Source organism: Anguilla anguilla, chromosome 1 (genome assembly GCF_013347855.1).
Source record: "Anguilla anguilla isolate fAngAng1 chromosome 1, fAngAng1.pri, whole genome shotgun sequence".
Lineage (NCBI taxonomy): Eukaryota > Metazoa > Chordata > Actinopteri > Anguilliformes > Anguillidae > Anguilla > Anguilla anguilla.
Genome location: NC_049201.1, coordinates 82160990 through 82172426, shown reverse-complemented (window position 1 = coordinate 82172426; position 11437 = coordinate 82160990). Strand labels below are relative to the sequence as shown.

The window sequence follows — 11437 nt, the reverse complement described above, 5'->3', positions numbered from 1 at the left end:
CTCAATGATCACTCAGTATGCTTCTCATTATGCCTTTCTGCTCTCTCCCACCTTCTCTCTCTCCCTTTCTCTCTTTCCCTCTCTTTTTCTCCCTCCCTCCAACTCTCTCCTCTCTCTCTCTCCTCCTCTGTTTCTCTTCACTCTCTCCTCTTTCTGTCCTTCTATCCTGCCTCTCTGTCTTTACTTCTCTCTCCCCTTCTCTCCTTCTCTCTTTCTCTCCTCTCTCTTTCTCCCCTTCTCTCCCTCTCTCTCTCATCGCTCTCTTTCTCCCCCCCTCTGTTTTTTCTTTCCACCCCCCCGCCCCTCCCCCACCGGTACACTGTCATTTTGCGTGCGTCCAGCCTCTCTGACCCCTCCTTCCCCGCCAGCTTCTCATTGGCTGATCTCTGCCCTCCCGGCGAGCACGGCCTGCCCCCGTCTGCCTCCACACCCCGCGTCCTGCCGGGCTGTCGCCCGCTAATGGCCATTCGCGCGTTGGCCAAGGTGCCCGCGCCCGTCTGTCACATCCCGTCTGCGCGCTAGACCGCGCTACGGGGGCGGGGCGGGGCGGGGCGGGGGACGGGGGAGGGGGGGTGGGGGGTCGGGGTTCAGGGACGAGCCCCCTGTGCCAGGAACGAGCCGGGACCGGTCCGTGACCCGCTACACTCTCAGAAATAAAGGTACACAAGGGTGCAAATTCTGTACAAGTACAAAACCGTACGTCTAAAGGTACTGGTGACAAGCAATTGCACCTTTCTAGGCACTGAATGGTACCTTTTTTTCTGAGAGTGTATTACTGACCTTCAAATGACATCGTCAGCCGTCCCAGCTCTGGAGAAGCCTACGCCTGCTTCTGGTCACAGAAGCAGATACAGAAAAGCATAACTGTGTTTCTGTAGATTATCCACTCACACGCTCTCTGTACTGTTTTTGGGAGCCAGGGTGAGGAGGCTTCACCTGCTGCCCTTCAGTCCTGTACAGAAATGCTAAAGCAAATGAACGCATTTCTCCAGGTCAACAGTGGATAGCAGCAGAGAGGTGTACCCTGGCCATGGGGTTGGCATTTGGAATAGCGTTAAGAGTTATCATTTATCATTACATTTAGGAGAGCAACAGAGGCAACAAATACAGTCTGTGTTGTCTAAATCTGAGTGTATTACACAGCAGTACTGGTGAATTAAAGTAAGGCCTGCATGTGATGCCTTGTTGAACACTGTGTAATTAAGTGAGATTGGTGCAGATCGGGGTTTAGTTGTGCCTGAGTGTCAGCTCTCCATCCCCCCCTGCCCAACCCACCCCCCCACTGGTCCGGACGGCGGCAGTTCCAGCTCAAGACTCTGATCTGCATCTCCCAGAGCCCACCACTGAGAATATTGCCCGTGCGCACAGCGATGTGTGGGGCCTCCCCCGGACAAACCTGCTGCCAACTCAACGGAAATTCATATAGCTCACACACACACACACATACGCGTATGCACACACACACACACACACACATACGCGTATGCACACACACACACACACACACACACGTGTATACACACACACACTCACACACAGGCGTATGCACACACACACACACACACACACACACACGCGTATGCACACACACACACACACACACACACGCGTATGCACACACACACACACACACACACACACACACACACACGCGTATGCACACACAATCACACACACACACACGTGTATGCGCACACACACACACACGTGTATGCACACACACACACACACGCGCGCGCGCGTATGCACACACACACACTCACGCGTATGCACGCACACACACACGTATGTACACACACGCGCGTATGCACACACACACACAAACACACACACATGTGTATGTACACACACACACACGTATGCACACACACACAAACACACACACGTGTATGTACACACATATATACGTACACATATGCACACAGATACGCACACATGCAGTCATACACATATGCACACATACGCACAGACACAGGTGCACACACAGACAGGCATACAATAAATGTACAGTTTGAGTTTTACTGGCAAGATCATCCCTGTACACATTTTTCTTTTTCTTTTTCTTTTTTGCCATCAACACTATTTTGCCTAATTTGTACGATGACCAGACAGACAGGTTTAAAATATATAAGGATTAACAGCCTCGCGAAAAAAGTCCTGCTTTTCATTTGTGTGATATGCCGAGTGTTGTCTCCTTCCTCTTCACCCTTCCCTTATTCTGCTCACCTTGTGTGGCCTCATTTGTGCTTGTTTTATCCTGCAACAGGAATCCAACACAGTTTGGCAAAGGCAAAGAAAAGAGAAGCTATTTATGTCAATGAGAAAGATTCATTTATTTATTTATTTATTTTAAGATTTGTTTCCCAAAATCACACTGTGTTCAGTTGTGCTGGAAAGGGGGGGGGAGATACTGAGGAGATGAGGAGACTCACCTTTGGAAAGAGCACAAAGGGGAGGGCTCGGAGGAATTAGCGCTCGCTGCTAATGAATCTCTGTGGGCATCTGTTATCAGTTGTGGTAAAATGCCTCTGGAGGAGATTGATGGCTGAAGTTAAGCTGGCTGTTGAACTGCGGATAACCGACGCATGGAGCTGGGCGGGGTGGGGGGGGAGGCGGGGGGGGGGCTGTGAGGAATGCTTAATCTGGCTGTCTGGATAGCGAGGCCTCGGGTTCAGAACGATCGCGCAATTAATGGGTGGGGGTGGTGGGGTGGCTCGTTCGTCTTGTCCCCCCCCCACCCCCCCCCACCCCCACCCGACCCCCGGTACTGTTTAGAGTGGAGCTGAGCGGTGTCAGATGCAAGGTGTCTCCTGAGGGGGGGGGGGGGGGGGGGGGGGGGGTAAGACGACGAACACAAAAGTGAAGCTGGACTCATGGCCGAGGGGGTGGGGGGGGCGGGGTTAGAGAAACATCCCAAGAGACACAGCTCAAAGTGCAGAGACAAAAAGAGCAGAAACTAGCAAAGAACAAGACTCACACCTGATGTATTGCTCCAAAAATTTAAGCTCTAATCCAACTATAGTGCTAATGTTTCACTAACGTTTCAGCCATACCAAGCCTTCAGGCTTAACGCTGTTGTCGGTCTAAATAATAGAATAGAGTACAATACTTTGTTTTTGTTGATTTCTTGTTCAAATGTGAAAACATCAGTTCCTTGAAAAGTAAAACACATGATTTATAGGAGGGGTTTCCTCCTCTGTAATCATTGCTTGTTATTGTTTTTCCTGTAAAAAGTCTAAAACAACTGCCTGTGGATGCTGGTAAATGCAGAAGTACGTGGTACGCTGCAGCCAATGGGCGTTGGTGTGTGCACATAGTAAAACGGCCATTCATCCACATCAAGGTGTGCTTAGGAAGCCTTGTTTTACGCGATCTACGCTTACGCTCTGTACCCGTTTTCAGCGTTCAGTTCCTGTTCCGATGTGAGTTTGCCTCGTTTTCTCCCCCTCGCCTCCTCTCTCAGACCGGCCGGAGACCGTCGCTGTGGCCCCCGGCTTCTAGGCCATGAGCAGCTTCCCGGGCAGGATGGGGCAAGACGTGGAGAAACAGGGCCACAAGCTGCCCAAGCAGCACTGGAGCGACCCGAAGGACAAGGTGACCTGCGCTCCTCCGCCGCCTCTGGTCCTCATTCACGCCCGAGCTCCTGAGTCTTTCAGCTCTCTGTGCTCGTGTTTAGGTGTACGTACCGCGTTTTTTTGTTTTGTTTGTCCTTCTGCAAACGAAGGACCTCATTTCCCCGCCTGAAATGTAGCTGGAGTGTAGCACAGTGGGTAAGGAACTAGACTTAACCGAAAGGTCGCAGGTTCGATTCCTGGGTAAGGACACTGCTGTTGTACCCTTGAGCAAGGTACTTAACCTGCATTGCTTCAGTATATATCCAGCTGTATAAATGGATGCAATGTAAAATGCTATGTAAAAAAAGTTGTGTAAGTTGCTCTGGATAAGAGTGTCTGCTAAATCCCTGTAATGTAATGAATTCTCTCTCTTTTCTTCTCTCTGTCGTTCCTGTTTAGTGTCTGTAACCTCATCTCTCTCTCTCTGCTTTGATTTCTTTGCCCGCTCCCCACCCCCCAAAACGCCTGTGCAGGTGCCCACAGACCGAACCATGGTGGTGGGGGGCACGGGGAGGGGCGGGGCCAACCGCGCCGAAACTGCCGGGGGCGTGGCCAAGAAGCGGCGGCAGCGCTACGTGGAGAAGGACGGCAAGTGCAACGTCCACCACGGCAACGTGCGGGAGACGTACCGCTACCTGACCGACATCTTCACCACGCTGGTGGACCTCAAGTGGCGCTTCAACCTGCTGGTCTTCACGCTGGTCTACACCACCACCTGGGTCTTCTTCGGCCTCATCTGGTGGCTCATCGCCTACATCCGCGGGGACCTGGAGCACGCCGACGACGGCGACTGGACGCCCTGCGTCAACAACCTCAACGGCTTCGTCTCGGCCTTCCTCTTCTCCATCGAGACGGAGACCACCATCGGCTACGGCTACCGCGTCATCACGGACAAGTGCCCCGAGGGCATCATCCTGCTGCTGGTGCAGGCCATCCTGGGCTCCATCGTCAACGCCTTCATGGTGGGCTGCATGTTCGTCAAGATCTCGCAGCCCAAGAAGCGGGCGGAGACGCTGATGTTCTCCCACAAGGCGGTGGTGTCGCTGCGGGACGGGAAGCTGTGCCTGATGTTCCGGGTGGGCGACCTGCGCAGCTCGCACATCGTGGAGGCGTCCATCCGGGCCAAGCTCATCCGCTCCAAGCAGACCAAGGAGGGCGAGTTCATCCCGCTCAACCAGACCGACATCAACGTGGGCTTCGACACGGGCGACGACCGCCTCTTCCTGGTCTCGCCCCTCATCATCTGCCACGAGTTCAGCGAGGGCAGCCCCTTCTGGGAGATCTCCCAGGCCCAGCTGGCTCGGGAGGAGTTCGAGATCGTGGTCATCCTGGAGGGGATGGTCGAGGCCACGGGTGAGCTTTTTGGGAACGGGGTACGGGGGCGCGAGTTGAAGGGGGAGGGTGTGCTGTGGGTGTCGAACCACAGCCGCACCGCGTGAAAATGGATAGGATTAGACCGCTCGGCTATTAGACCAGCAGTCCCCGACGAAGGGAACCGATCGACCTTTTGTGGCTTGTGCGTTTGGTGATGTCACATCCTGCGGCGTCACAGACTTTCACATGCTAGTTCACAGCTCCCCTCACAGTCACACATGCAGTAGTGAGAGACAGGCTTCGTTTTTTAAGGTGTTAAATGTGTGTTTTTTACACATTTAAGAAGTGAGTGGTTTTTTTTTTTTTCTCAACGAAGGGCAGCAGTCGCCAAACTCTCCAAATTTGCACGTAACCGTAGCATCACAGGCTAATCTCCCTAGCCGCTAGCCGCTAAACCTGGCCGGCACGCCTGTGTTTGTGTGCCTTCTCATGCTGGCAGAGGCGGAGAATGAAAACAGCGAATTAAAAAGAATAATAATAATAATACTGCTACCGTGCTAGTTATACGGACTGGGGGGGAAAAAAAGAGAATTGATATCAATGAATAATTTCCCTGGTAATTCCAGGTGTTAAAGAGCCCCCAGTTCCCCCCTTCTGTCACAACATCCTGTTGTCAGCCGCGATCGCGAGGGGTCTCTCAGGATCCCGCTAATTGACAGCCGGTGTGAATACACGCGCCGAGAGGTGCAATCAAGCCCCGCTAATTGCCCCCGTGTTGTTCCCTGCGCTAATACAGCCTGTTACCGCCTGTCTTGTTCGCGTGTAAGCGAGGCTCTCCGGAGGCGGCTGTTTGCGGACGAAGCGGTCTGCCGATGGAGCGGCATCGGGGAAATTAAGGAAGGGGAGCCAGACAGGGGTAAGGGGAGGGAAGGCCGTAGGATATCCCGACTGGATGTTCCCCTTCCTGCCTTCAGGCTGTAACGGTAAGGTGGGGGCTGCGGTTTGAGTGCTCAGGTCTGTCCGGCTTTGACTTTCCGCTGAACGCGTTTTTTTTTAAAAAAAGAGGTGGAACGTGCCCAGCGCAAAACGCAACCGAAATAAAATCCCCATGGAAAACATGACTTTAAAAAGATATAAACCAAGGAGAAACATAGCAGAACAAACATGCGGTTAGGGCTGGAGCTGGAGCTGGTGCTGGTTCGGCCCCGGAAGTGACTTTGGATCGCTTGCCTGAATCGCTGGTCACGGTTGGTCTCTGTGGGATCCTTCGCAAAAAAAACACCCGCTGCTCCTAAAAAAAAAAAAAGACGTCACTCGATGTACTGTCTTCATAGGAATCGGAATTTGCGATGTGTGGAGTCCTTTGTTAACGCACATCCTGTCGGAGCTTTGCTTTGTTAGCGAGAATCGCCGGGTCTCAAAGGGTCTCAGTAGCTGCGGGCGGATGCGACTCGACGTTCTTGCGAGATCTGCAATTACACAGCACTAATTACTCCTGCACTGTCCTCTGGGCTGATTAAGGTTATTGTTTTTTTTTTCTGCATGGTTACCTCAAGTGCAGCCTATTTTCTTTCTTTAAAGCCCACCGGTCTGAAGCACTGAGAATATCCTACATCAGACACAAAACTGTTGGGCCAATCAAAAACAAACAGTAAAACTGAAATGATATTTGAAGATCCTGAAGATTTTGCATTCACCAACATTTGTTACAGAGCAACAATAGCTACTGAATTCAGCTAGGAGCGAGCACACTTTACACATGCGCGCACACACAGAAACGCACACACACACAGACGTACACACACACGCACACACACCAACACACACACACACACACACACATACACATGCACACACACAGAAACACACACGCACACACACACAGACATACACACACGCATGCACACAAACACACACACACACACACACGCGCACACACCAACACACACACACACACGCACACACACGTACACATGCGCACACACACAGACATACACACACACACACACGCCCGGGCAGCAACGTGTCATGATGGTGAGGAAACTGGGTTTGTGATTCTGAAGTTGTAATAGGTTTGATTCCCACGGGGTCCTGCTGTTGTACTCTTGCATAAGGGACTTCAGCTGAATGGCTTCAGCAGTACCCAGCCGTGCAAATGGACTGCATGTAAAGACTCTCTGTAATTCACTGTGTAAGAGTATCTGCTAACTGTGCTGCTCAGCTGCAGAACCATTGAACCATTCCATGAAACCGGAATGTAGATCTTCCAGGTTACATTACACAGCCTCTGCAGACGGCTGGTGAGGGTTTCATTATTCATTCTGATCAGGCTTGCCTATGACTGAGCAATGCTCAGAGAGGAAAAATGACTATATATAAATGTTCCAACAGTATCAGTTAATGACAAAGTTTAATGTGTGTGTGTATGTGCGTGTGTGTGTGTGTGTGTATCGTGTGTGTGCGTGTCTGACAGTTGCAGTAGATCCACAACGTAGAAAACAGCTTCATTTGTGCCTTTCAGAACAGCAGGTGCTATTCAAAAGCCTGCAGGATTCACAGTTGCACAAGGTGATATGTCTTTTACTGTAAATGGTCCAGCGTCTCTGTGATAAAGACTCAGCCTCAGACGCCACCTAGTGGCTACCCAGCATGCCTGCACCTTCAGGGCTGGCTCTGGGCCCGCCAGCTTTTGGAAAATCGGCACTATGGTGGCCTGCTGGCGACAGCATTCACCAACTGTTTTGCATTCTCTTAACAAGCGATCCTTGTCAGGACTGCTTTGCCTCAACTTGCCGATGGCAGATTGCTGTTGTGCCGATTCGCTCAACGCAGGCTGGCAGTTTTGCCAAAGGCGAGCTGCTAGCAGGCTGCTCTATGCCTGAAAGAGGCTGTGTATGTGTGTGTGTGTGCATGGACATGTATATGTGTGTGTGTGTGTGGGTGGATGTGTATGTGTGTGTGTGTGTGTGTGTGTGTGCATGGACATGTATATGTGTGTGTGTGTGTGTGGGTGGATGTGTATGTGTGTGTGTGTGTGTGTGGGTGGGTGGATGTGTATGTGGTTGTGTGTGTGTGGGTGGGTGGGTGTGTGTGTGTGTGTGTGTGTGTGTATGTGTGTGCGCGCATGTGTGTATGTGTGCGCGTGTGTGTGTGTGCGTGGACATGTATATGTGTGTGTGTGTGGGTGGGTGGGTGGATGTGTGTGTGTGTGTGTGCATGGACGTGTATATGTGCGTGTGTGTGTGTGGGTGGGTGGATGTGTATGTGTGTGTGTGCGTGGACATGTATACGTGTGCGTGAGTGTGTCTATTTGTGACAGTATATTTACAGGTGCGTCTGGATGTGAGGCTCGTTTTGGTCCGTGTTGGACCATTGAGTGTGTCTCAGTGAATTAGCCTGCTTTTCTGCTGGTAATGCAGGCAGTAATTGATGGGCCTGTGCAAGGTTCACTTGAGCAGAAGATGGAAATACACACAAGCTATTTATAGCACATCTGTGCATGAACAGTCAGCTGTTTGAGTGTTTGTGTGTTCTGTGTGTGTCTGTGTGTGCAAGCGTGCGCATGCACACGTGTGGATGTGTGTGCGCGTATGTGTGTGTGTGTGTGTATGTGTCAGTGTGTGTGTGTGTATGTACGTGCATGTGTGAGTGTGTTTGTGTGTGTATATGTACATGCATGTGTGTGTGTGTGTGTGTGTATGTGTGAGAGAGAACTTCTGCTTCTCCTTATGCGCATTAGACTTTGGTATATATATTTGTTCAGGTTTTGTGGTCTAATTAATTTTCCCCTGTGATATCTTATCTGAATCTTCACAGATTATCATGCTGAGCTGCACACAAACCCACAAGTAGAGCCAAAATAATCAAATATCACAGTAAACATCTTATGTGCTAAGACCCCGCCCCCCCCGCCTCCCTGCCCCTCCTCCACCACTACCCCTGATGCCTGAGCTGTCTGCCACAGCGTTATTAACTTGTGCTTTCACTAATTAACTAAGCACTGCAGGATTACTTTCATTTTTCATTGTTGATTCTTCATTAGCCTCTTTTCGCATTGATATTCGCAATTTGCCCCATAGTAGCAAATTGACCTCTTTCTCTGTTTTTAATCCAGCATGTGTCTAATACCACGTATCTTGCCCTCTTTAAAAGCTCACTGGGTGACTTTGCAGTGAAATCAAATACAGGCATTTCATGATGAGTCGTCGTTTTGTTTTTCTAATGTTCATGTTAAAAATCATTATTGATTCACATTAAAAAAAAAACCCACTGGCAGTATCAATCTGATGGGCCAATTTTTGCCTGGGGAAGAACACACTAATTCAGTATTTTATTGAATTGTGTCATAGTGTACTTTATTGTACTTTTAAAGATAATTCAGTAGGCTTTGTGTTTGGTAAAATTATTCATGAACAAAACCATTCAGATTGCTGCTGGTTATGAGTGTTCTAGGTGCAAAAACATATTAATGGGCTTGTTATGTTAGCGGCCACTTAAGAGATTTGAGAATTGAACAAACAGGAAGGAGGGCTGTCTGAGTCTGCCTGGGCAGGAACAGGAAGAGAGAAAGGGGGTGAATAAGAGCTCTCTATACCGCATTCCAGGGATGTCCAATATTACCCGAAAAAGGGCCGGTGTGGGTGCAGTTTTTCGGTTTATCCCAGCACTACGACACCCGATTCAACAAATTAACTCATCATTACTTCAGTCTGGACCTTGATGAGTAGAATCAGGTGTCTTTAGTACTGGGCTAAAACAAAATACCTTTAAACTGCTGCTTGAACGGAAACATGGAGTCTCTCAAGCAGTTACAGACCCCCGTGTGTTTAGAGACTACTATTTAATGTACAGGCATAGCTACAATAAAAAAGCAAAACCACTATAATAATAATAATAATAATAATAATAATCACCATCAGCATCATCCTCATCATAAATTCACAGGAAAGTGCACCAATAACTAACAGCCATTTGGAGGACATTTGCTGCTGAACTTTTGGCTGTCCCTGTGTGTCTCTAACTCCGTCCCTGTCTCTCTCCTTCTCTCTCTCCCTCGTTCTTTCTCTATCTTACTCTGTCTCTCTTTCTCCCCTCTCTCTCCTCTCCCCCCCTCTCCCCCCACCCCCCCACCCCCCCCTCAGGAATGACGTGCCAGGCGCGCAGCTCGTACCTGGACTCTGAGGTGCTGTGGGGGCAGCGCTTCACCCCGGTCCTCTCCCTGGAGGAGGGCTTCTACGAGGTGGACTACGACACCTTCCACCACACCTACCCCACGCCCACGCCCGCCTGCTCCGCCCGCGAGCTGGCCGAGCTGGCCAAGAAGGGCGAGGAGATCCCCCTCCCGCCCCCGTCGCCCCCCGAGGCCTCCGAGGAGGCCCCCGTCCCGGAAGAGGCGGGGGGCGGAGGGCAGGCGGGGGGACGCGGCGACGGAGAGGGGGACGGCGAGAACGTCACCAACGGCGACGTCGGCAAGATGCACAGCGGAGACGAGTGACGGGTCAAAACGAAAACCTGGCGCCGGGAAATTTTGGGTGTCCCGACGCCCCCTCTCGTTATTCCAGCGGGAGCGGGGGGAGGGGGAGGGACCAGCGGGAGCGGGAGGACGAAAACGGAGGGAACGAGTTCAGCGTTTTTCTCCCCTGCGCCAGCTCTGTTTTCACCGGTCCAGGGGAGCGGGTCCCACCCTGTGGGCGGCGGAAGGGGCTGCTGAGGATGTGACCGGATGTGACTTCACCTTTGCGTGTCCCAGTGAAACCCTACTGAGACAAAAATCCCCCCCTTGCAAACGGAGACTCGATCCACGTGGCTTCAAAATTTCAGAACAGTTAGATGGTTTCAAAAAGAAGGACGTCTGCACATTTTTTTCCTTTGCTGATTTCACGAACATTTATTTTTTTGGTCAAAAGCCTTCGTCATAGCTACGACGAAGATTTTTTTAACCGAAAGTTCAGCTCTTTAATAAACGTTCGTGTAATTTGCAACGGAGAAAATCTGCAGATGTCTTTTTTTTATTTATTGTTTTTTTTTTTTTCTCCAGCACTTTATATAGAACAGCAGATGGTGAAACGTGATCAAATAATTCACTGTTTATCACACAGTTTTCCATTGAACCTCTCGCCTGTCAAATTAACTACTGGACCTGTTACACAAACTGCCTTAGACACATTTGTTTCGACAACATGGTTTAAAAATAAAATAAAATAAAAACAATTTTTAAAAACAATTTGAATCAATATTTGAGCGCAAGTCAGGCCACAAACAGGGTGGGTCACATGAGATATATTTACTCCATAATGGGCCAATGGGGTCAGGGCTTTTGGGAGCCACTGGGGTGGGATGAAGCGATGGGAAACAGAAAGAGGCCGGAATCTCTGTGAAGGGACCGTCCCGCAGACGGGAAGGGGAGGAATGGTATTCGGCGAGAAGCTTTCACCTTCAGCGAATTCACAGCCAAATTCACTGCAATTTTTTCACTCGGTAGATTTAACAATGGCGCCTGTTTTTCCCAG

General features: G+C 50.4%; 1 protein-coding gene across 1 annotated transcript in view; it reads left to right on the top strand.

Annotated features, from left to right (window-relative positions):
• The window catches only part of zgc:162160 (uncharacterized protein LOC561782 homolog), a 20823-nt gene extending 10356 nt beyond the window's left edge, over nt 1-10467 (top strand). The window contains exons 2-4 of the mRNA XM_035389493.1: nt 3464-3594; nt 4088-4967; nt 10070-10467. Coding sequence (XP_035245384.1) covers nt 3505-3594; nt 4088-4967; nt 10070-10422 — 1323 coding nt within the window. The 5' untranslated portion in view covers nt 3464-3504 and the 3' untranslated portion in view covers nt 10423-10467. The remainder of the gene's footprint in view (nt 1-3463; nt 3595-4087; nt 4968-10069) is intronic.
• Nucleotides 10468-11437: the final 970 nt, after the last annotated feature.